The 26,237-nt window shown below is 49.4% G+C and overlaps 1 protein-coding gene across 1 annotated transcript in view; it reads right to left on the reverse strand.

The window, feature by feature from the left end:
* Window positions 1-3,203: 3,203 nt before the first annotated feature.
* Window positions 3,204-26,237, reverse strand: part of DYNC2LI1 (dynein cytoplasmic 2 light intermediate chain 1) — a 352,340-nt gene continuing 329,306 nt past the window's right edge. Inside the window, exon 13 of the mRNA XM_078647108.1 lies at window positions 3,204-3,459. Coding sequence (XP_078503234.1) covers window positions 3,391-3,459 — 69 coding nt within the window. The 3' untranslated portion in view covers window positions 3,204-3,390. The remainder of the gene's footprint in view (window positions 3,460-26,237) is intronic.

Genomic DNA, 26,237 nt, shown 5'->3' on the forward strand with positions numbered 1-26,237 from the left:
TTTGATGTGTCAATTTTGTGATTATGTGTCTCTTATGAATTCTAATTTAAATGAAAATATAAATTTGAAAGCAATGCTAAAAATAAAAGATTAAAAACTTCATATATTTTTTGAAGAAAATAAAAAAAGTTTGTTGTGTATCTGTCACCTTTAACATCAAGAATGTGATGCATACTTGAAATGAATAATTGTGGCCAATGAGGGAACTTTTTTCAAGTTGTACTTTATCTCTTCCCCTCTGTTCCTTGGCCGTATTCCACATTTTGAGGGGGTCCCATCATTACTGCTTTTGGTCCTGGAGAATTGCCACGTGATCTGCTTGACACACCAGGCAAGAAACATGTCGACCTTGAATTCAGACACTATTGGACATTACTCCTGAAGTTGTCTGCATTTTCTGTTTTTAATTGGGACAAGTGAACTTTGTGATTAAAACTGAATTTGGAGCACCACTGGCCTTCCCCTTTTTAATACCCTCCCAACACCATTACTACACATCCGTTCACACACATCTACACCTGTAGGCCCTCCACCCGTACTGCACCTAACGGCTTGCGATAAAAAGATCTCCAAAAAAGAGCCCCTCATAGGGTGTCAGTCAAGCATTGAAGCCAGCCTGACGAGGAGCATGCCCTATGATGAAGCAGGACACCCAACTGGGCGTATGAGGGCCCCACTTCCCAAATTGAGAGACTCCCTGTCTCCACCATAGGGTCAGGGAACAGACCTTCCTAACCTCCCCCCCCCCCCCCGACCCCACTGCTTCCTTCACCAGGAATTGCATACTGTGTTAATTTACTAGTTTCGCTGTGGGCACGTATGCTGGACCTTCAAGCACCCTCTGTCCCTCTATTTTTGTTGATATACAGCTGGTCATCTCAGAACAGGTAGGTAGGTGCTCTTTTGAATTGTATGCATGTCCCTCCAGTACCATGCAATCTTCCTCCGTTGTTCAGAAAGCCATTCCCTCCAGAAGCACCATGTGTCTTTGACATACATTGAGCTACTGCTGAGGTTATGTGGTAGAAACAGAGACAAAAAGGCTGTTGTCCAAGCCTGGAACTCACATTTCTCTTAACTAACAAAAATGTTGTTGTTAAGGAGACATCTGTGATAGTTGAAGTGGTCTCAAGTACTGGGGTGTTGGCTGGCTTTGAAATTTCCTGTATTGTTGACGGTTTTGTATTGCTAGTGTATCAGCGCAACCATTCATTTACAAACTGGGCTCACACGGTCCCCTCACATGCTCTGGTAATATACTTCTAATGAACTCAACAGTTTCCTGTACTGTGTGTGCCTAGAAGGCAATGATTTTTTTCGACGAGAAGAGCTTCCAGAGGCAAAAACACCTGCTATTTGAGTCAATGGGTTCTGAATCCCTGCCCAGAGAAACATTTGTCTTCAAATTAGCAGATGATGCTTGGTCTACCGAGCTTTTAGGAAATAAACATTGATAGAAATTTTGGAATATGCTGGTGTGTGCTTTCTTGTAATCTGGCTGTGCACTGCTGATATTATTACATCGGTATCCTCAAGTTGCAAAAATTAGTCCAGTTGTGCTCTGTAAAACTGGAGTCGATTTGGCTTTAAGTCCTGTGAATTGCAGAACTTCTATCAGTAGGTTCGACTTCATATCTATTAATCCATATCTATACCTAATTGTTGTCCGAGGTACAGCTCTAAACACTCTACACATTCTGCTCAAACGGAGCTTTAAATCTTGTATATTTCTTTGACACACGTCGCTTCTTTGCCAAAGGTTGCGCCCTAAACATTGTCACTGTTTTTGGTGGGTTTCAGTATAATATATGTCAATGGCGTCGAAGGGATGGAATGTTCTTGTGCCCGGTTTGTCTCACACGGCATCAGTAGCGTGGAAGAAGAGGACATGTATGGCACTGTAGTCAGTGGTAGCAAGGGTTTGAACACTCTGGCATCAGCTGGGGCGATGTTGGCACCCATGCTGTTCATCTAACTCCAAAACCCATTACATGGTATAATCACCAGAAGCATGGGGATTATCCATTGAAAATTGAATTAATTAGTTCAAGGACAAAAGCAGCACAAGCAGACATTCCAAGCAAAGGTCAATCATTTTTTGAACATGTCTTAAAGTACTACTTTGAGAAAAATCTCAAAATCTGCTAATATGGAGTAAAAGTATACTGTAGAGGGCAGCATCTCTGGGACTGGCCTAAAATTCGAGGACAAATCAAATTGAACTGTCGGTGATGAAGAACAGCTGTGGATTAGAATCTGATTTTCTATGTAAAGAGTGACATTCATTTTTTGTGTCACCGGTGCTTACGCTTCTTGTAGTGGTGGGAGGAAGACCTTTCACTGGGAATGTGACGCAGTATTTTCTTTGCAATTTCAGATGGCCCTGAAAGTGGTGATATGATTTGAACATCAAAGAACATCTTCCAGACACAACATGCAGATCAAATGACGAGGTTCCAGCGCTCAAATATGTCTTTTACAGTGTGAACCTGTTTTGAGAACCAAGGCTTTTGTGGAATGCAATCTCCGAAAAATGTAATAAAAAAAAAAGTAAAACAAAAATAATTAAGAAAAACTTTGGTCAACAGCAAATCCAGAAACGATTGGTGCAGGAGGCTTCTTCAAAGAGTTGTTTCTGGATGGTGACACTCTGTCTGTGGATCTGTGTCTGCTGCTGCTACACTGCAACCTAGTGCAGGTTGGAAGGAGAGTAGTTTCTAGATCCAACCTTATGCCTCTGGAAGTTTTAAAGATGAGGAACTGCTGGAAAGAAGTATCCACTGGATAGACGTATAATGGCATGGAATGGTTAACAATGTTATTTAAATTGTTTTGGAGAGGTACCACCTCACCCCCTTTGATGTGAGTGTTGGAGAATTACATTTCTTGGAAGAGTCATTTTATTAAGAGACACACTGGCATCCATTAAGCATCAAAATACAAGCTAATGGATTAAAAGTCGAGTTATGGTAAATGTATTCATTAAGTTATGCAAACTAATTTTTTAACACAGAAGTCTTAATACAATATGATTTTATAGTGTATAATTTTATAGTACAGAAAATAAGGAAATACACCTTTAGCATTTAAATAATGAGAAATAAGAATAACCTACAATTAGTGAAAAAATAAACTATCACCCTAAGTAGGGTTCAAAATTAAACCACACATCTATGATCCATTTAATCACTAAACACTATGAATACTGTACATATTTTTTTATTGAAAATACAATGCAGTAGCAAACATTGAAAGTTAAGTTAAGAAGGCGGCTTTGAAGAAATAAGAAATCATTGAATTAAAAATATGTACACGCTCAAAAGAATGATGATGGCCTGGATAGCATGACATTTAGAAACAAGGAAATGCATTGCCAGTTTTATGGTGTTATCACGTATGGGATTCAAACTCCATTCCCTTCCACGATTTAGAAGCATTCCTTTTATATTGCTCGAGTTCCTGAAAAAAGAAGAGAGAAAAGAAGTAATACAAGCTCTTAAAGGTGCTAAACATAAATATACATAAAATGAAAATGTGAGCCAATTATTTCCTAGTTTCAAATGAGTCAATATGTGTTGAACAGGTGTAACAGAGGCGCACGTGTAGCAGAAGCAGGGCTGTTATGGCACACTGTGATTTCCTGTTCTATCAACATGTGCCAATCCCAGCAGTTAAGACAGATTCTTAGCATCAGGAGGCTCTTGTATGCTTTATTCTGTAAAGGATACTGTGTAAGTAAGTTTACAATAGTACGATATAAGCAAAAGTACCAGGTAAGTCCAAGCAGTTTTAATTGCACATATTTCTCATCTATCAGCACATCATAAAACATGTATACGGTAGACTTTAAATGAAGACATTTCTGTGTCATGGGTAAGTATAGCACAAAAAGACTAGTATCCTCCCCAGCTGGTACATTGAACACACGCCAACTAAAGCTACCAATTATAATTCTTCACAAACATTGCATTGATCTAAATAGGTATCTAAACCGCAAAACATGGTTATTTGTTTTGAAAAAGCTCTCTGCTTGGTCACTTACATACATTTGCTTTTTTATTCAAGCAGATAGCCGATTTTCTCATTTTGAGGAGGCTTTCACAAATATCTTACAGTAAGAGCCTTCAGGGGCAAATCTTTTTATTGGCAGACATTTAGGCAAATCACATACACAGCAAGCCGCCTACAACCCATTATGGGCCGGCCGCGAAGTTCAGATGCATACCAAGGAGTAGACCCAAACACAAAGAAGCAATTGCGAAGTGGGCATGGTAATACACAGCATGCCACCTACATCCCAAATTGGGCCAGCCACATATGGGGGACAAAAGATAGAGGCCTTCCAGGCTCAATAAAACTGCACGAGTTGTCGAACAGCTGAGTATAGCAATGACCATAGCACAGTATTGCTGAGTGTGTTAGAATGCTTTGCATGCCAAAAAGAACTAGTAAACAAAAATAAAGGAACATTCAAAATTAAACAAAACCCTCAAGCACCCCCCACCCTCTCCCCTTCTGACTAGACCATGCTGGGTTTGCAAGTTGTCTGGCTAGGACTGCTGTGTATCAGGGAAATTAGGATTATGGGGCCTCGGCCTCCCCCTGTTTGAGAGGCAAAAGTCTAAGGATGCGCAAATACGCTGGAACTCTTTGGACAGGATAGTAATGAATGGGGACCATATTTCTGCATATGTTGTGGGGCCAGAATTTGCTGCCATCCATAATCTTTCGATGCCCAACAAGGACCAGAGCAGGTGGAGCCATTGTTTATGTTCCGGTATTTTGTCTGAACCCCTGTGCGTAGCATTAAGGGCCAGAGCTATCTGCCGGCCTCTAGTGGACCGAAGTGGGTATATGAGGGCACTGGGGAGCCCCAGGAGAATGTACGCTGGAATCGGGGAAGCTAAGTATTGAAGTCACTATCTATATCGTTCAAAATCGGTTCCCAGAATCTCGTGAGCTTGGGACAATTCCACAAGAGGTGTATAAGAGTCCAGGGGTTACCACAGTCTCGCCAGCACTGACCATAGCGTGTTCCATTTCTGAACATGTACAGGGTTGTAATATCAGTGCGTGCTGATTTTATATGCTGTTTCGGTGTATCCTATGCTATGCGCTGTGTGGTGCGTCCTAAAGAATATGTCTCCCCATTCTTTTTCAGCAAGGCTACCCCCTAGTTCCGCCTGCCAATGGAGCTGGGCCGGGGTCCTATAGCTGAGGGGCACGTTCATTAAGTGCTGGTAGGTTTCTGATATGAGTTTCTAGTCATCTTCATTGAGAAACAGCCACTTCTTGAAAGGGGTCATAGGTCTGCTAGCTTTAGGGGGCATATCTGTTTTGAGCAACCATTGCGGGATCTGAGTGTGAGTGAATCTGTCTTGTTAGAACAAAGAGTAGAGTGCTTTGAGTTGTTCAAAGGGAATAAGGCCTTTGTGATCAAAAAGACAGCCCACCCGCTTGCAGCCACCCACCAACCAGCGCTTAGCAATGCCTGGTGCCAAACCGAGTGGAAACTCTGGGTTTGCAAATAGGCTGAGTCATGGGGGAAGGGAAGGACGTGAGCCCGGCCATCTCCACCACCCTATCCCATTTTTTCAGTGTAGGGCTGGTGACTGGTGATGAATAAAGACTCCAGGATCTATGGACACGGGGGAGCTAGACCTCTCTTCAAATGTGTAAACCTGCTACTGTTTGGTCCATGAAGACCCAGCGCTTTTTTGTCATCGGGGCAATTCCACTCTATCAGGAATCTCAGCTGCGCTCTCCTGCGGTCATCTTTTGTAGATTGCGAAGCACTCTGGGTGGGCGAGAGAGGGGGAGTGTCTGGAAAATTAAAAGGGCCCGGGGTAGGACGTTCATTTTCACTGAGGCTATTCTGCCTAGCCAGGATCGGGGAAAGCGTTGCCAGTGATCTAGGTCTTTACGAATTGTGGCCATGAGACTAGAGTACTTAGCCTGCGCAGTTTTAGTGAGACTCAAAGCCAGTACTAGTCCCAGGTAGGGGAGATCAGTCTCCACCCACTGAAAGTCGTATTGGGCGCGCAGTCTTTGCTCTGTGTCTTGGTGAACATTGAGGTTTAGTATTTATTATTTGAGGCAATTTACCTTGAAGCCCAACACGGCCCCAAATGCTTCCAGCTCCAAAGTAATAGCAGGAAGTGAGGACAGGGGTCGGGTGATGGAGAATATAATATCGTCTGCATAGAGACTAATCAGGTGATGATCAGCCCCAAATGTAATGCCCATTACCCCAGGATCGTCTTGCAGCCTCTGAGCAAGGGCTCCATATATAAAGCGAAGAGGAGCGGGGAGAGCGGCAGCCCTGCCTCGTGCCCCTCTCCACCCTAAACTTGCTGGAGCTCACATCGCTGACACGGACCACTGCACTAGGCATGCTGTATATGCTGTGAACCCATCTCCCGAATTGCTCGCCCACCCCTAAGCGCTTGAGAGTTGCGAACAAGTAGGGCCAGTGCATTCTATCGAACGCCTTCTCTGCGCCAATAGCTAGTAAAAGGGCCTCTTCCCAGGAGCGCTGGACTTTATCAACGAGGTGACACACACGTTTGGTGCTGTCCCCACATTGGCGTGAGGGAATAAAACCAGCCTGATTGGGATCAGCAATGCCAGGCATCAAAGGGTTAAGGCGATGTGCCAGGATGCTGGCAAATAATTTTGCATCTACATTGAGCAAGGATATCGGGCGGTATGAGCTGCACTGCTTAGGATCTTTCCCGAGCTTCGGAATTTATTTAGTGTATCTTGTATAGCGCAACAGCTACCCCAACGGGGTGTCCCGGCGCTTCTGTGCGATCTTAAGCTAATTTAAATGGTTTTTTTTTGGATAGTTTAACAGAACAGGAAAGTTTTTAAGGCTTTCCGAAAGGGGAGTTCTTCCTGGATCATCCGGATGGGGAGTGGGAGCTTGTTCCAAAGGGCAGAGGCACATACTTGAAAAGTTTTCCCGCCTGAGCGGGTTTTTTTAAATCTGGGCGTTGTAAGCAGGTTTTTTGAAGAAGAGCAAAGGGGCCTGGAAGTACTGTAAGGGGAGAGGCAGGTAGAGAGGTAGGCTGAGCCCTTGCCCCTTATTGCACGATGTGCCAGTACTAATGCTTTGAATTCAGTCCTCTATTGTATTGGCAGCCAATGTAGTCTACGGCGGTGGGGTGTGATGTGCTCACGAAGGGGAATACCACTAACCAGCCGTACTGCAGCATTCTGGACTGTCTGGAGTCGGTGGCAAAGACCAGTAGACAGTCCAGTGTATAGGCCATTGGCGTAGTCCAGGTGCGAGGTGATCAACGCTTGGACTATGATCTTCCTGGTGTTGTTAGGTAGGAAATTGATAAATTTCCGCACCATCCTTATTTTGGCAAAGCATGCTGCAGAGACCGTGTTTATTTGTTGTTGAAAAGAAAGGTTGGAGTCCCATCTAACCCCTAGATTTTTCACCGATTCTTTGGGCTGGGGGGGAGCACTCAAATCAAGAGGCCACCAGATGTTGGGATCCAAAGGGGATGGCTGATGAAAAAAATAGTACCTCCGTTTTCCCGGCGTTAAGCCGGAGAAAATTATTATCCATCCATCGGGCGATGGTACGCAGGCAGTTTTTTAGTGGGTCAAAGGTGGAATCGGTGGTGCTATTAAACGTGAATAAAAGTTGAATATCATCTGTGTAGGAAGTGGCCTTTATTCCAGTTTGGGCGATGATATCAGCAAGAGGTGAAAAATAAACGTTAAATAGAAGGGGACTCAGTGAGGAGCCCTGAGGGACACCCCACCGAAGAGGACGACTGTCCGAGGTATAGGGAGGGGTGAACACTGCCTGTGACCGGTTGGACAGAAAAGATGCCAACCATTTTAAGGCCGTACCCTGGATACCTTTAGATTGTAGACGGTCCAGGAGGAGGGGGTGGGAGACGGTGTCAAATGCTGCCGACAAGTCAAGCAGCACCAACACCGCTCTTGATCCCTCGTCCATCCTCCAGCGTACGGCATCAGCCATCTCAATTAGTGCTGACTCAGTACTATACCCTGGTCTAAATCCGTGCTGAGAGTCGTGAAAGGCACCGTGTGTTTCTAAGAAACCTGCCAGTTGTTGCTGGACCAGTTTTTCAAGTACTTTGGCAGGCGCGGGGAGGAGGGAAATAGGCCTGTAATTGGAGGGTTCACTGGGGTCGGCATTAGCTTTCTTTAATATGGGGACCAGGCGAGCCTGTTTCCATGAGTCTGGGAAAACACCAGTCTGCAGAGAATCATTCCAAATCCCATTCAGAATGGGGTTGAGAATGGGTGCCAAGGATTTGTATTGCTTGGCAGGCCAGGGATCAAGAGGAGAGCCGGATTTACATTTTAAGAGTTCTTTAAAGGATTGATCCATGGTAATCTCTTTAAAGTTGGAAAACGTACAATCTGAACCAATAGAAACATTATTAGTTGCGCAAAAAATTGGATCAGTATTGCTGGGGAACGAGTCGTATATAGTGGCAATTTTATTTTCAAAAAAATCAGAAAGACTGTTGCAAAGTGTCTGAGATACCAGAGGAGGTCATTTTAGAGCCAGGGGGTCGGTGAAGGTTCTGACTGTATTAAATATTTCCCTAGATGATCCCTGAGCACGGTTGATTTTTTCTTCCAGAAAAGTTTTTTTGTGTTCAATTAGTTTTTTCCTGTATTCTTTTTGGGCAGATTTATAGAGGAGCTTCTTGTCGGGGGAATACGTTAATCTCCAGCGTCTCTCAAGGAGTTTACATGCCGATTTGCTTTTTCGAAGCTCGTCGGAGTACCACGGGGCAGAAGGAGCAGAGCGATGGGTTTTGATGGGCCTAATAGGGGCGAGAATGTCGATGGCGGAAGAAATCCAACTATTGAAATTGGTCAGTCTGGTGTCTAAATTAGAAGTTGTATCCAAAGGATGGATAGGGGAAAGGTGGGCGGCTAGACTATCAGGGGAGATTTTACTCCAGTTTCTGCCTAGTAATTTGGCCGGACGTATATGGCGGTCTTGTTGGTGCAGAGAGAATGAGAATGGAATAAAAAAGTGATCAGACCAGATCACCGAAAGGGGTTCACTTATGGATAGTCCATCCAGGTTGGTACAGATCAGGTCAAGAGTATGACCGGCCTTATGTGTAGGACTGCCAATAAGTTGGTTTAGTCCTCCATCTGATAGGGTGGAGAGAAAGTTGAGTGTAGTAGGGTCCAAGGGATTATCGACATGGAGATTAAAATCCCCAAGAAGGGTGAAATTTGCATAACGCAATGTTGCTTGCAGAGCATAGTCTAGAAAGAGTGGTAAGTGGGATGTTTTGGAGTTAGGGGGGCGGTAAACCAAAAGGCCAGAGAAAGTAAAATTGGCCGTTATTTTAATACAAAAGGGGAGTGCTTCAATGCGTTCCAGTTGTTTGTAATAGAAGGTAGAGATAGACCAATGGGATCTGTGTATTATGGCAACTCCACCTCCAGGACGAGAGCCCTGTCTGTTAGCGCACAATATACTATAGCCGGGAGGAATGGCTAAATGAATAGCAGGATTGGTTTCGTCCCCTAGCCAAGTCTCGGTTAAGAAAAGGAGATCCCACTTTTCCTCTTCCAGAGTTTGGGCAATGTCGAGGGAGTGTTTTGCCAAAGAGCGGCAGTTAATCATACCAGATTTCATGATTAGTGTGTTTGTAATGGGAGGGTTAAGTGCCAAGGACCGAGTAATAAAACATTTGTGCCTTGAGTCATTCTTAGGCAGTCCTGGGCTGCAGGTTTTAACAGGAAGATGTGGGGTAAGAAGCTGAGAAGTGATAGCTGCAGAGGTGCAGTGAATAGGCTTAAGGTCCTTAAGCGTTACACTGTCGTAGGAAATGAGGGAAGGGGGAATAGAAAGTTTAGCATTACTTGCGACTGCGGCCGCTTCCTGGTCGCGGACGGGCGCAGACGGGCAGGACTCTGGCACGACTCCGGCGCAGGTCCGGCGCGTCCGCTGATCGCGTCCGCTGCGCGGAGGCATTACCTTCCGTTTATATAGTGGCCAATAGAGAGCGTGTAAACGCTGCCCCAAACAAGGATGGCCGCCAAAGTCGATTCAACCTGCCAGAGACTAGGCTATCTCAGCGCCCAGATCGGCTGAGGGTGTTCCAAGTGGCAAGGGAGAGTCGGTAGCGCTTAGTGAGTCAAGCGGGGGGCAGGGGGATGATTACCACCGCTTCTAAAGTCAAGCGGGGCAAAACACACGAGGACATACAAATTGTTCGGGCAGTGCTGCTAAGCTTTGTGGTCAAGCTGAGTGCAGTGATATAAAAGCTGAGAGTTCAGCGAGTTTTTTAAAAGGTGCAGAAAGTAATAGGAGTCAAACAAATAAAAGCAACTACCTCCCGGCTTCCTCCTCAGGAGGGGATTAGATGCACAGCGAATTAGAGTGCTTGTTCTAAGGTGTCCTTTTATAGTGGCCAATAGAGAGCGTGAAAACGCTGCCCCAAACAAAGATGGCCGCCAAAGTCGATTCAACCTGCCCGAGACTCGGCTATCTCAGCGCCCAGATCGGCTGAGGGTGTTACGAGTGGCAAGGGAGAGTCGGTAGCGCTTAGTGAGTCAAGCGGGGGGCAGGGGGATGATTACCACCGCTTCTAAAGTCAAGCGGGGCAAAACACACGAGGACATACAAATTGTTCGGGCAGTGCTGCTAAGCTTCGTGGTCAAGCTGAGTGCAGTGATATAAAAGCTGAGAGTTCAGCGAGTTTTTTAAAAGGTGCAGAAAGTAATAGAAGTCAAACAAATAAAAGCAACTACCTCCCGGCTTCCGCCTCAGGAGGGGATTAGATGCACAGGAATCACGGCGATGAAAGCCTGCAGCATCGATTCTGTCAGTGATGCGCTGTCGGTGAAGGAATTAAAAAGGTGAGTCATAAAGGGAACCAGTTCATTATAAAATGTCTTTAAAAAAATGGTGGTGAGCCCATTGGGCCTGGGGATTTCACTGGCTTAAGCCTTGCAATTGAGAGATCACCTTTTCTATTCTAATAGGTTGGTAAAGTGACTCTGGTTCAGCGGGTGGAAGAGGTATGATTGATGCAGACTGTACGTAGGCTTGGGGATCCGAGGTTGTCGCGTGGACCCCCGTGAATAGGTTAGCATAGAATGCCCGAAATTCGGCCACGATAGCTGAGGCATCAGCTATCGCTACACTCGCACGCCTTTGGGAGGCCTTGACTGTGTTCGCGTATTGTTTGCTGCGTAAGCAATCTGCTAGTATTAGCCCCCCTCCTTGTTGGTCCCTATATAGACTTTATGGTTTAGGCGAAGCTTTGCATATTCAGCCCTATCTGAATTAAGGCGTTTGAGCTGTAGTCACTCCTGTTCCAGTTTGTGCCAGATTCTAGGAGCCCCAGTGCGCTTATGAAAGGACTCCAGTTCCAATACCGACTTTTCCAACTCCTCCCTTTTATCTTTCAGAGCCTTGGTGTCATAGGCTGCTTTTGCTATGAAAGCTCTTCAGACAACCAATTTAAGAGCTTCCCAAACCGAGGAGAGGGGGACCTCACCCGTGTCACTATTGGCCAGATAGTCAGTAATCACCTTTCTGATTGAAGGCACCACTTCAGGAGAGTGCAACTGCGTTTCACATAGGCACCATTTAGGCAGCTGTTAGGGGGGCGGGTGGGTTGTTAAAGTAAGTGTGATTGCTGCATAGTCAGACGGTGAGCGGGGCTCAATGGTAGAAGTCGTTATCCGGTCCCAGGCAGAGGGAGAGGCTAAGAAATGGTCCAAGCAGGCATAGGTTTTATGCACTGCTGAATAGAACGTACAATCCCGTTCACCGGGGTGTTGCAAATGCCGAACATCCCGTAGCCCGCAGTCTACCAACCATGCCAGCTTCTCTGGGGAAAGGGCCCCAGCATGCCCAGTCCTTTGCCCAGAGTGATCCTGCACCGCATCCATGACTGTACCTAAAATCACCCCGTTGAAGTGCTTGGAGAAAAGAATTGCCACTCCCCCTCTCTTTCACCTCCCCGATGACCAAAGTTGTTGTGGGAATCTCCTGGTGTGCATTCTATGAGTGTCTTGCGTGAGCAGATGCGTCTCTTGGAGCAAACAGATATCTCCTTGTGAATGTTCTAAAAAGGAAAGTATCGCTGACCTCTTAGTGGGGTTGTTAAGGCATTTCACATTAAGACTAAGTAGTTTATCTCCATTATCCGGAATGTAGCAAGGGCTAGGCGGATGTAAGCTGGGAACACATGAGGTTAGATGTGAAGTGCATGGGAGCCATACATTCGGGGTGAGATCATAGTGGTCCAGAGGTATGTCATCTTGCTCATGTGCAGTCAGCTGGAAGAGGAAACCCAAACAATACCCCCAAATCCCAACAGAAAATAAGAAACCAGAGTAAACATATAGTCCATAGAGTCTTTTGTGACTTGGAAGTCCGGGTCCGTGGGGTCTACCAGGGCACAGTGAGCCAACAACAAGTGGTATGATTTGGCACCCCCACCCTTAGGGTAATCTCCCTTCTGCCAGTAAACAGTACCTTATGAGGGGGGGGTCAACATCAGGTTTGCCTTCGTCGGAGATGGAACGCAGTACCTCAGACCTTTCTCTGGCCATGGTGGCCAAGTCTGGGCGGTGGACCACAGGACGCAGGCTTCGCCTGGATCAATCATTGCTCCTGCCTTGGACTTTCCCGTCAGTCAAGGTGTGTTGGAAACCCAGGTCAGGTAGTTTGAGATTGAGGATTTTGCAGGTCTCCATCAGGGAGCGCAGCTGGTAGGTTTTACCCTTCAGTTGGAAAATGAGGCGAAATGGGTGGCCCCAGGAGCATGAGATGCCCTGAGAGCGAAGATAACTGGTGACCGGCCGGAACTCTTTCCTTTTCAGCTAGGTGGATGTTGCCAGGTCCTGAAATATCTGAAGTGAGTGGCCACAGAATTGCGTTTTCTGGTCAGATCTGGCATCCCTGAGGATCGCCTCTTTTTTGGTCAAATTATGGACACAGACCAGAATGTCTGCTGGTGGGTGAGGAGGTGCCCAGGGGAGGCTGACTCTGTGGCATCAATCTAACTTGGTGCTGCTTGGGATGTTGTCCCCAAGGATGCTTCCGAATAGAGCTTGGACGTAGCCCTCGAGGTCCGTACCTTCTGTACCTGTGGGGGCACCCCTAATGCGGATGTCATTCCTTTTTTACCTGTTTTCCAGGTCATCAGCGTGGGCTTGAAGGTCTAAGTGCTGGTCTTGCAAACAGATGATCTCCTACTGGAGGACTTCAATTTCTGCGTCCCTGGTCAAGGAGATCTCCTCGAGGGCCATCACTCTCTCACCTACTTCATCGATGTCTCGGTGCACTTCCCTGAGTTCCATCGTGAGATCTTTTTTTTTTGTTGTAAATTTTTTATTTGTGTTTGTTTTGAAGAACATAGAAAATAATACAAGCGACAGCCCCGTAGTGTTTCTCACACAGGGAGTAAAGAAGAGGCAAACAGCACATTGTAATCGTCATAAAAGGTACCACAGTGCAATTGGAAAGATCAGTCTCTGATGTCAATCAAAGTCAATCCCTCCTCCGAAGCCCGGAGGGGTAGGGGTTCTGCCAAGTAGGGGTACTGAAGCAAGGCGATTGATACAGTGCAGAAGAAGTTTGAAGCCTCCAGATGTCTTGAGGGCGTCGCAACAGTGAACAGAACTACCATACCCCTCCCCACCCCCCACCCTACCCACCCCCCAGGTGGTGGTGACTCTTGTACACATGCATCCCTTCATTCATACGGCCATGGTTATATCTGGAAGAGGTGGAGTGTGCGTAGTGAGGACGGACAAACTGCTGATGGTAGCCCCCGTGAGAGAAAGCGGACCAGGGGACCCCATCGAAACATGAAGTTTTTGAAGGCTCCTAGGAAGATGTCCGCTACTCGTTCCACACTCAATAGTCTCCACAGTCTCGCGTGCCACAAGGATATCGCCGGGGCCTCTGGCTTCTTTCAGGCTGCCGCCAGGGTGAGTTTGGCAGCGCCAAGGCAAAGCCACAAGATTTGTTTGTCTGCTCTGGTTTGATGTTCGAGAGCTGGGTCCCGGAGACCCAGCAGGACGTGGGCTATGGAATCAGCCACCGGATATCCGAGAATGTCTTTGATGTGGGACAGAATCTCTTCCCAATATGGGCGGATGACCGGGCAGTCCCACCAGATGTGGCAGAAGTCACCTAAGAGACCACAGCCCCTCCAACACCGGTCTGAGGGGGCCGGAAATATGCGATGTAACTTGGACGGTTACAAGTACCAATCCATAAGGGTCTTGAGATGGGCTTCACGTAGGTCTACGGAGTGGTTGTGCGTCGTAATGTCGCGCCAAAGACCCAACCATTCCTCATCCGTAATATCTCTCCCAAGAAGTTCCTCCCAGTGGCCCATATAGCGGGGACGGGGTGCCACAGCAGTGGTAAGCAGCAGATTATAAAGGAAGGAGATAGCGCCTCTCATAGTGTTGGTTCGGAGAATAAAGGCCTCGAATGGGGACAGGGGTCTAGTGGCTGCGTCGCCTATCCCCGAGGAGGTAGCCCAGTGGAGAAGCTGGAGGTGGTGATACCGCTCCGAGGCCGGGACGCTATAGTCCCTCATGCAATTAGCAAAGGTGAGTGGGGCAGATCCGTGGAACAGGTGTGTAAGGGCCCTACAGCCCCCCTCCCTCCACAGTTGAAAGGGGCCCTCTTGCAATGCCGGCGGGAAAGCCGGATTGAAGTGGATCGGTGTAAAGGGGGAGGGAAACGTAGTCGAGCGATCAGCACCAGAGACTGTGTCCCATACTTTCAGTACCGTGCTCGTGGGCGAACTGATGTAAGCGTTCCTGGGCCTGTCCACCTTAGGTTTCCAAGCCAGGTCCCAGATGGACCTCCCTGCGACACTCCTGTCCATGTGCAGCCAGTGTTTTTCTGAGAGTTGTTGAGACCATTCCACCAGCACTCGCAATTGCGCAGCCTTGCAATAGAGGTGCATATCGGGGAAACCCACCCCCCCTCCTTCCGCGGTCGCCGCAGAGTAGCGAAGGAGAAACGCGCTCGACCCCCCCTGCCAGGTGAAGCGCAGCATCAAGGTCTTAAGGCGCCGGAAGAAGTCCAGATCCATGGGAATGGGAAGGGCCTGGAAGAGGTACAGAAATTTGGGGAGGAGGACCATCTTTAGAGCGTGGATTCTACCCAGCCACGAGATGTACTTCGGTTTCCAACGATCTAAGTCTGCTCGCACCGAAGCCAGCAGCGGTGGGTAGTTCGCCGAGAACAACTTCCCTATGGTAGGCGTCAGACGAACTCCCAGGCACAGGAGGGAGGTGGTCGCCCAAGACAGAGGGGTCAATAGCCGCACTCGCTCCATCTCTGTAGGAGGCAGTGTGAGATTGAGGATATACGATTTATCAAAATTGACCTTGAAACCGGCCAACCCCTCGAAGCGACGGAGGACCGTGTGGGAGTGAGTGCGCTGGGTCCCCCACGGACAACAAAACGTCATCCGCAAACAGGGAGATTTTGTGTTGCTCACCGGTAAAGGGGAGACCCTGGATTCCCTCATGCTCCCTCACTGCTAGCGCCAACGGCTCAATGCTCAGCGCGAAGAGCAAGGGGGAGAGGGGACAGCCCTGTCGGGTACAACGGGAGTGCGAAAAGAAGGTGGACAGGTGTCCATTGACCATCACTCTAGAGCGGGGATCGCTGTAGTTAGCCCGTATCATGTTTATACACTTACCTGAAAAGCCAAAGGCGGCCAGGGTGCGGAATAGAAACCCCCAGTCCACGCGGTCGAAGGCCTTCTCGGCGTCAAGGCCCACCAGCACGGCTGGGATATGAAACCTATTGGCTTTTTCTATCAGGTGGACCACTCGCCTCATATTATCATGGGTCTGTCGGCCCTTGATGAATCCGGACTGGTCCGGGTGGACGAGGACCAGCATTAAGTCCTGGAGCCTACGTGCAAGGATAGAAGAGTATAACTTAGCGTCAATATTGAGGAGGGCTATCGGGCGATATGAAGAGCATTTGGACGGGTCTTTCCCCATCTTAGGGATAACGAAGATCACCGCCTCAGCCATAGATCCCGAAGTTCCCCAGTCGACGCCATTGCATTAAAGAGGGAGACTAGGTAGTCACACACCTCCGATGCGAACGTCTGGTAGAAAATGGCGGTGTAGACATCGGGACCCGGTGCCTTGTGGATTTTCAGAGCCCTGATGGCGTCCAGCACCTCTGTTCTTGAGATGGGGGCATTCAAGAAGTCATTCCGTTCTGCAGAAACCTGGGGTATAGGGAGCTCTGCCAGATAACTCGTCTGCTCCTCAGAATCGAGGACATCCCCCGCGTAGAGATCGGCATAAAAGCGGCCAAAAAGGGCCGCCTTGTCCTCGTCTCGGTGGTGCAGGTCACCTGACGAGTCCCGGAGACCTCCAATGTATTCCCTCTCCCTCTTATCCCGAAGTTGGCGGGCCAAGTGTCGTCCCACCTTGTTCCCCTGAGCGTACGAGAGGTGCCGGAGCCGTAGGAGGGTGAATTCCGCCCGATTATTGTAATGGGCCCTTAATTTCCCCCTAACCGCTGTCAAGGGGCGAAGGGTCAGTCGAGACGGGCGGAGTTTGTGCGCTTGTTCCAAGGCAGCGAGTTCTGCCTCCAGCCCTTCCCGCTCTTCCCTCCTCAGTTTGTTAAGTCGAGCATTGAGGGCCAGGCAAGTGCCCCGCAGCGAGGCCTTGCAAGCATCCGAAGTGGTGAATACAGACGTGTCCGAGACGGGATTAAGGGACAGGAAGTCCCGAATGGCCTTTCGTAGTTCCCTGCATGAGGTGTCGTCCCGTATCAGCGCGGCCGGAAAGTACCACTTGCGAAGGTTGTCACCCATCGCCGCCCAGTGTATCCCAAGGACCAGCAAGCTATGATCAGACACAGATAGTGGAAAAATGCTGGAGTCGCGGACATCTCCCCTCAGCGCTTGGCTCAAAAAGATATGGTCTAGGCGGGAATAGGAATGGTGGACATGCGAAAAGAAGGTGTAATCTCGGGAGTGGAGATGCAGGGAGGGCCAGCCGTCAATCAGACCCAACTCACCCACCAGTCGCTGCGTTTCAGTAGAAAACAGGCCAGCGTCGGACCTCTGAGTGCCAGAGCTATCTAGGTCCTTGTCCCAAACTATATTAAAGTCACCAAGCAGAAACAAGTGCCCCTCTACAAAGTCCCCCACCCTACGCAGCAGATCTTGGAGAAAGCTATTTTGACCTGCATTGGGGACATATACTACCACAAAAGTGCAGAGCCTACCATACAATAGCCCCTTGACCATCAGCCAGCGGCCCTCCCTATCACAGTTCACCCCCATTGGCTGGAAGTGGAGGGACGCGCGAAATAAAAGGGCCACCCCCCTATGTTTAGTGGAGGCGGAGGATCTGTAAATGAGGGGGAAATGCCTGTGCTTAAGGCGTAGCTCATCTCTGCGCGCTAAATGAGTCTCCTGGAGGCCCACCACATCCAGCTGGTGATCATTTAAGTATTTCCAAATTTTCTGGCGTTTCTGCGGAGAGTTCAGACCTTTCACATTCCAAGTACCAATACTAACTGGCATCGTAAAACATTAAATCCAGCCGCACAGCTATCACCTGTAGAACCACAAAATACCTCCCACCTCCCACGTCTGTACCCCCCCTGCACTCCATCCTCACCACCCCTCTCGCTAGGCTGCCACTCCCCCTCCCTAAGCAACCCCCAGAGCCAATCCCCAGGCTGTACCAAAGGTCCTGCCATTGTCTGCACCAGCTCGACAGCATCTGAACAAGGAGTAGAATTGGCACAATAGTCAAGGCTCGCGCCAACAAACCCCAGAAGTAGTACCAAACCAAAAGCAACAGTCATACCCAACCACACATTCCGGTCACCACCACCCCCCTGTGCAACCCCACCAACTCCCCTACAACCCCCCCTCCCCACTCCCTCAACACACCATCCCGGATCCCTCCCACCCAAAACCCAGCAGAACAAAGGAAGGATACAAAACAGGTAACAACAGCTCCCATGCAAGGGCAAGTGTAGTCACCCCCTTGTGGTGGGGGAAGGGGCACCAGTGTGTGCGCCCTCCGAGGGCCGGACTGTGGTGTCTTCCCAAAAGTACATGTTACCCACAGTACCTGAAGACGAAGGGCCCCTCCGGCGCCATAGGTCTTCGCTGCAAGGCTGAAGCCGCCCCAGAGCTATCCTGTGACGGTGGCACCATCACAGATGCAACGGAGGCAACCGCTGCCCCCCGTTCCTGCAAGCTGGTCGTGCGATCAGGCCGTCTCCGGTTCCTTTCACGGCCCACTCTCTGCTAAGATGGCGACCGGCGTCTCTGCCTCGAAGGGGAGCCCCCGTCATCGGAAGCAGGGGATGCATCAGCAAGGCCTAAGATGTCCCTGGCCGCCTGAAGAGACCGGACCTGCACCAGTCTGTTCTGCCACCTGAAGATGAGACGAAAGGGGTGGTCCCAGGAGTAGGATATAGATTGTTCCCTGAGGTAGGAGGTTATAGGACGAAACTCCCGTCTCTTCTGGAGTGTCGAAGCCGCCAAGTCCTGGAACAGTTGGGGGCGATGGTCTCGGAATTGCAAGGATGGGGTGTCCCGAGCCTTTTGGAGAATGCGCTCCTTCAGTTGGAAGTCGTGGACGCAAACTAAAATATCGGGGGAGGCCCCTCTCCGCGTCTGGGCAAGCCGGCCCTGTGGACCCTGTCCATCCTGACGGCAGGCACCTCCTCGTCATCAAGAGCCTGTAGGAAGAGCGCTTCCACATATCCCCGCAAGTCACCAGCTTCTCCGTCCCATGGCACCGCCCGGATGCGGATGTTGTTCCGGCGGGAACGGTTCTCCAAGTCCTCCGCATGCGCCTGGAGATCCAGGTTCTGTTCTGTGAGTCGGAGAACATCTTGCTGTAGCTGATGCACATCGTTCGCTACACTGAGGTCATGATCCTCCAGGGTGGCCACTCGTTCCCCAATGCCGTCCACATCTCTCCGCACTTCGCGAAGGTCCGAGGCTAGTTGAGAGTGGAGCTCCGAGATGTCTTCCTTTATGGCGGCGAAAAGTTCCATCATAAAGGCCTGGGTGGCATGAGCCTCATCGTCGTTCTGCTTGGGAGACGCGCTGGGTCCAGGAGACGCCGGCTGTTGGGACCCCTTCTGTGGTGCGTCTTTACCAGGTTTCCCTTTACGTTGTGACGCGGACATCGTGGCTCCGGTCCGCTGTGAGGACACGTCGCAAGCCCCACTGTAGATAGCGTCAGCCCTTCGCAAGAACAGCCGGCTCCAGCCCAGGGACCAGTCGAACCACCACTTCAGCTCCGGGACTCCCAGGCTCTTCTCCAAGAAGCGAACACTGCGTTTGTCCAAAGCAGCCTCAGGTGCCGATACCGGACTCAAGCGCCCGCGGTCCGCCTAGCACCACATGGCGTAGGCCGCTTGCCACCACACACTCAGCCCGGGTGCCTGTGCAGGTCCCTTCTGCATAGGCGCCGCTAGTGCGAATGGTAGTGTTCAAAGCAGGGCTCCCTGCTAACCAGATCTCCAAAGATCAGGGCTCAACCCCTACTGCAATCATCCGCTACCAGGACTCATGCTTCAGCAGGCAACGGCATTACCTCCGTGGCCGTCGTCCCTTAGTCATGCGCCAAGCAGGTCCACCCGCAAGCCAGGTCCCAAGGGGTCGGTCCGGTGCCGCGGAGGGTCACCGCCGCTGCGCAACGCCAGGCAGAGTCTCCCTCCGCACCTTCAGTGTTACAGGCGCACGCAGGCCAGGTTTTTCAATGGCGGCTCTCCGCCGCAGCAACGCAGCTCCCCAGGCGAGGCACAGACAAGGTGGTGTGGTGGCACTTCAGGGCGTTCCCCTCATATGGTCAGTGTCCCGGGGAGATTCGCCCAGGCAAGGCAGCCCCACCCGTCAGGACAGATCAGGGACGGGGGGGAGAGGCAGAGCAGCCGCGGCGTTCGCCGTCCCCTGCCGGTCGCCACCTTCGGCACCCTCCTACCATCTGTAGCGGAGCCTCTCGGCGAGGGCGCACCCCTCTGGAGCCTGGCGTCGCACCCCCGGTAGGCGGCAAGCCGAAAGCCGAGTGCGCCGAAGTTACTCCTGTGCGCGGGCCGCTCCTCTCTTATGTGGCGTAGGATGTCCGACCTCTGACGCCACTCGAGGCCGGGGACCGCAGGGCCGCAGACCGCCGCTGTGCCTGAGTCCGCCTCCGGGCCTCCTCTGGACAAATTCGTGGCACTGGACCCAGCCCCTCCGCCTCGGGGGTCACAGCAGGCAGTGGGGGCGCCGATAGCTCGCTGCTCCAGGGGCTTAACAATGCTAAGCTGAGTTTGGAGCCGGAGGGACTCTGAAAGACGTCTCACTCCGTCGCCATCTTGGCCACGCCCCCGTGAGATCTTTTTTAACTGGCTCACAAGGATGCGAACAGCTCTTCCAGGAATCCAGGGGACACCAAGCTCTCCGTGCCATCACCTCCACCCACTTGCTTAGAGTCCTCCATGGACAACTTTTCTTGCTGGGATTCCACTGTGCCTTTAAGCAGCATTTCCTTGACAGAGCTGTCCTTCTTCCCTTTAGCTGCGGACATGGCTCCCCACTTCTAGGCCCAGGGACCAAGGGGTGCAAGATTCACGGCTGGGACGCAGGACTCTCAGCCCAAACACGATCGAGGGCAGGACTGGGCCCCAATCAAATCTGATGAGCACAGCCGGTGTGGGTATACGGTTGCGGCTCCCTTGTGATGTTATTCAGCCGCTGGAATCCCAGCAGTGTATCCGTCTCAGTGTTTGCTGCCTCTAGGGCCTTTAGCTTGGGACAGGTCCGGCACAACAAGAGGCCACAAGAGAAAGAAAGCTGAGGTGCCGATCGGCAGCCGTTCTGTGGGGGCCAAGAGATATTGGGGAACTCCGAGGTGGGCCCAGGAGATCACAGGACCAGGGCCGTTCAGGAAAGTTGCAGCTGCTACCTGTGCAGGACAGTGGAGTCCACCTGGTTTCTTCTGTGGTCTGCCCGCTTGGAAGGGAAGGCTATGGGGCCAAAAAGGGCCACTGGGCTTTAGTGCACCACTCAGATCCCTGCCTTAGGCATCTGCCATATGTAGGAGACGCAGTCCGAGTGTTGAGTAGTGGTTCTGAGGGTTGCTCCCAATGAGCCGTGGGCTGGCTGGTGTAGAAGTAGTACGCCCCAGCTTCATGACCTGCCCAGTGGACTTCACCCGCTTGGGCCTCAGATGGTGGCCCCGCTCTGTCATCGCTCTCTGCGGCAGGAGGGTTCAGGGAAACAGCGTTATGCGTACTGGCCCCAATGTGATCAGTCCCATGGCCCACCATCCCCCCAGGGCCCGAAGGGCGCTGCAGGCTGAAGAGATGCGGGGGCAATATGGTGGGTGTAGTGTCAAGGAGAGCAGGCCGGGTCGTGGGCATTGATGCGCACAAGATGCACTCATCCCCGGAGGTCCCAGGTCCGGAGTCAGGCCCCCTCCAGGGTGCGGACCTCCATGTTCTTGATTGCACTGTCAGGGGCCTGCGGTGGTTCGGGCTGTAATTGCGGGAGCCTCCAGACCGATGCTGGTGTCTGCTTGCTCCTGCTCCCCGTCCTCCATGATTCTCAAGGCAGACGCCTCCGCTCCAGCCACTGCTTGGGCGTATCGCGGCCCGTGCTTGATACAGGCCGCAGTGCGCTTCGGGTTTCGGACACCTCCAGGAAGTCTCCACTCAGGCACTGTCAGGCCCTGGGGCGGTCAGCCCCCGCACTCGATGGGATGTGGTCCCCCTGGATGCGCCACTAACGGGGGTTGCCCGCCACTAACGGGGGTTGGCCGACACCTCGGCTCCATTCCGCCCGTTGCTCGTGTGTATTGCGGCCCATGCTCGCCGCAGGCCGCAGTGCGCTTCAGGTTTTCGGCCCCCCAAGCAGCTTCCAAACGGGCACTGTCTGTCCCCCGGGTGATCAGCACTTGTACCCTGGTGATATACGAGCCCCCCCGGATGCGACACCAGTGGGGGGATGCAAATAAACGTGCTTTGGATCGGGCAGTGCCTGAGCGCCAGCAAAGCACGCCTCCATCTTGGCCACGCCCCTCAGTAACAGCCTTTAAAGCGTTCCCTGTAAAATAAAGAATTGCTCAGGCAGGGAATTCACTTGCCTGAAGAATCCTCATGAACACCTAGTAACTCCTCTCTGGACCATGTACCAGCGTGTTAAGGGGATAACTGTGGTGTAAATTGGTTGTGATAGCATATGTGTCATCAGTTACTGCTCACTGTAAATACTATTTTAACAAATCGAAGCCAATACCTGTATTATTACTACAGTTTAGTTAAGGGGTAAAGAGAACTCACACCCTGCTTCTCCAATCCTCGAGGGGGCACTGGAAAACTAATACTTCAAACCCTTATAACGTGATTGGATGGCATAAGTATGTGAGGCTGGAGTGAGGAAAGAGCTATAGCTGGAACTAACTAGGAGCTACCTACGACATGAATCAGAAGGACAAGGTACATATGCAAAAGAAAATAAATCATATCACAATTTGTAACGCAAGGTGTTTTAATCAAGCAGAAGCATTAAGGTAGAACTGCCTTTTGTTAAGCAGAACATCTCTCTCAAAGTATAAATAGCTTATTTAAGCAACTACATCAACTCTAAAATCCAAGTCAGGAGGTAAAACTCCAGGAAACATATTTAAATGAAAGTGAACATGATAAATTGGCTAAAGGAAAACACATTTAAGCGAGGCCATGTATTTTTCATTGTCGTTTTGGTGTCAAATAATTTCTTTAAATGTACTCTACTTTTCTAACTGGGTGTGGGATTTTTCTTGTGTTGTGTGTTCATTTTATTACTATTTATGTGCTGCATAAATACTTTACACATTGCTTTTAAGCTAAGCCTGACTACGTTTGTGCAAACCTACCAGAGGGTTAAGCAAGAGTTTATTTAGTGACTTTTGAAGTTTGCCCTGACAAGGATTGTGTTTATTACTTGAGTGAGACTCTCACCCTCTCAACTAATTACCCAATTTCTTCCACGTACACTGCAGGAACTTTCCAGGTATGTAGCGAGCCACATGTGAGTTAGGAAATAGAGGCCAAGCTCACAACATCATGTATGCTTCAACTAGCATTAATGTGTAGAAATGCAGTAATTCAGATAACTGTCCTAAAGCTCCTGGACAGACTCGCGAATACACACCACTTTATTTGATAATCTGGAATCCACTCTTAGGGCCAGATGTAGGTAATCCCAGATTACCGATTCTTAAATACAGAATCATACCGATTCGGTATTTAAGAACTGGCAATCGGGATGTATGTAATTTTACAGATTTAATTACCGAATCGGTATGATTCGGTAATTACCGAATCGGTATTTACTGATTCGGTAATTGGCATTCATTCCTATGGGCCTGGAGGCCCATAGGAATGAATGCCAATTACCGAATCGGTAAATACCGATTCGGTAATTGGGGGAAACATTGAAGGGTGTCACTTTGACACCCTGTTGCACCCCTCAATTGTGCATGGGTGCACATGTTGCAGACATACATGCCCTTAGGGCATGTATGTCTGCAACATGGCACTGTTTCAAAAACAAAAGAAATGCTTTTTTTTTATTTATTTTTTTATATGTATTTTTATTAAAGAAACGAGAGTGGCATTACAAATATCAGGTGTCACACAATAAAATACAGCACAAGAATAGGTGAGGGGGTGTAGCTTCGCATACAATCGGTTTTAAAGGAACATACGACGCCATCATAATTACGCATTAGTTACGCCTGTGAAAAAGGAGAAACAACTTGTAGGTGATCTAGAGCGAGTACCATCCACAAGGCCCACCCATCAGGATACAGGAGAATCAAAGCCAGTGTAGACACAAATACGCGTAAAATTCAGTAAAGGATAAACAGCCCGCCACCCGAAGGGAGAAAAAAGAAAGAAAATAGGACCATAGAACAAAACAAAGGCAAAATAATAAACCCCCCCTAACCCCCCACCCTGCAATGGCTATGGCCTCCCCCACTAGCAGCGTGCCTGTTGCCCAGAAACTTGCCCTAAAGGAAGGAAAGAAGCGGAGGAGGAGAATTAAAACACACTCCCGGTCTCCCTTACCCCCCGCCAAAAGCGACCACCCCGAAACATATCCAATACAATATGAGGCAAAGTAAATAATCAAACCGGGGGAGTGCAGTAAACACCACCCAACTCCCGTTACATTATAGGTCACAATCCCGGCATCAGATCAAGATATTCTATAAAGCCCTAATAGTCAGATTCAACCCTGGCCAGTACGGTTCTTAATAAGAGCCCTTATCACCCGAACCACAATCACAATGAAAAAATCAGAGCGTTCATAAAAGTTCAAGTCAATAGAATCGGATCGAAAACAGGATAAAAGTTCACGATATCCACAAATCAGGCAAGGAAAGGTGAGGAAGGATAGCGAAACTCTCCAATAGTCATTGAGGAACTTGTTGCGGCAATTAAGACTGTCCATGGCAATGTTTGGCGGAATAGGGATCGAGCAGGAGAAACCGACGCTGATAAAAGGCGTGCTATCTGTTTTGCGCGAATCAACAAAGCATATGAAATCAGGCTTCCGCATGGGGACCTCAAACTCAAGCGTACACTGCTCCATGGGTACCACAGCTGGCTGAAAACATGCCAAAGCGTCGTCGTCTGGTCTCAGACAGATATTATCCATTGTTATAGACAGTTTCTGGCACATGACGGTGATCTGCGAGTGGAGCGCCCCAATGGCGGCCATTACGGTCTGCAGCGATGGTGTGCCTTCCGTCCCCTCCATCCCCTCTCATGAAGCGACAAAGCAGGACTTGAACCCCGGAGGTCCACTACTCCGGGGTAACAGGCACACACAAAGCCGATGACAACAGTGGGCGCTCTACGCCTTGCGATATCGACACTTTCGCCGCTAGCGAGGGACGAGCCCGTCCACCCCGGGAGGCTAGCGGAGTCTCCGGGCGTCGGACCCCCGACCACAGTAACCGGTGCGTCACTCTGCTGTGTCCTCGATGTAAACAGTTCACAGAGTAGCCATTCGAAAAAGCAAATTGTGTCCCAGTGCGGACTCAGCCCAGGTCCCGCAGCCGATGTTGATCCACTCTAACCCAGATGGGCTAGAAATCGAGGCCCCGGCTTCCACACTGAGTTAGGCCGAGAATGGAACACGGCGTATCTTCGTCACCCGATAAGATGGAAATTTCGGGATCGCACCTTAAGAATCAGGAACACTTCATGTGTACGGGAGTCTGGTGCGGGGTAAGGATAAATTGCAGGATATACGAGCTGCTGGCGGAGGTCGGCGGAGCCGGGAGCTTACGCGGCCATCTTGCTTGCTAGCGTAGCTCCTCCCCAAGAAATGCTTTTTAAAGGGTTTTCATAATTTACCACCAACTTCTAGTTGGTGGTAAATTAAGAATTCTTAAACCCCTGTAGCACTGATTACAGTGCTACCTACATGTCAAAATACAGATTCGGTAATTATACCGATTCGGTATTTTACCGATTCGGTAAAATTACCGAATCTGTATTTTAACATGCCCCTACATCCCATACTCCAAATACAGGTCGGTAACGGCCGAAATCGGCCGTTACCGACCGGTATTTGCCTTCCTACATCTGGCCCTAAGTCACTAGTATGGCACAGGAATGTTTACAATGAAAGATTGTAGGTAGGATACGGGGATGGTTAGATTTCCATTTCCAACAAGCTGCATTACCGCTGGCCTGCACAGCTTCAACAAATGGGCAGATGATTCCTACACGTTGCAGTGGCATAAATAAGGAAGAAACGTGTTGTCCTGTTTTTACTGCATGTGTAAACTTGCAATGTTTCTATGATGTTATCTTTACATTTTAGAGTCTTACCTAGAACATGCAATTGAAAGGGAGCTTGTATGTCCAATCCATGAATCCATGCAATATATTCACTTTTGGATATATAGAGATATAACTGTATTTTATCTAAATATATTTAATTCTTCATCTGTCCCCTTATGTACTTAAAGAAGACCTATCAAGTGCGCATTATTTAACCAACAGGATAGACTGTACTAAATAAACACTTCAAGTAAAGAACCTGAATTGAAAGGTGAGAAAGAGTAACAAAGAGGAAATACATTTTTTCCTAAGAATCTTCAGTTATTTGTGTAATGTGCTTACACCACCTCTTATAAATGCCTCGTACTTTCAACAGTTTAACTCGCTGTTCTCATTC

This window comes from Lissotriton helveticus, chromosome 6 (genome assembly GCF_964261635.1).
Source record: "Lissotriton helveticus chromosome 6, aLisHel1.1, whole genome shotgun sequence".
Lineage (NCBI taxonomy): Eukaryota > Metazoa > Chordata > Amphibia > Caudata > Salamandridae > Lissotriton > Lissotriton helveticus.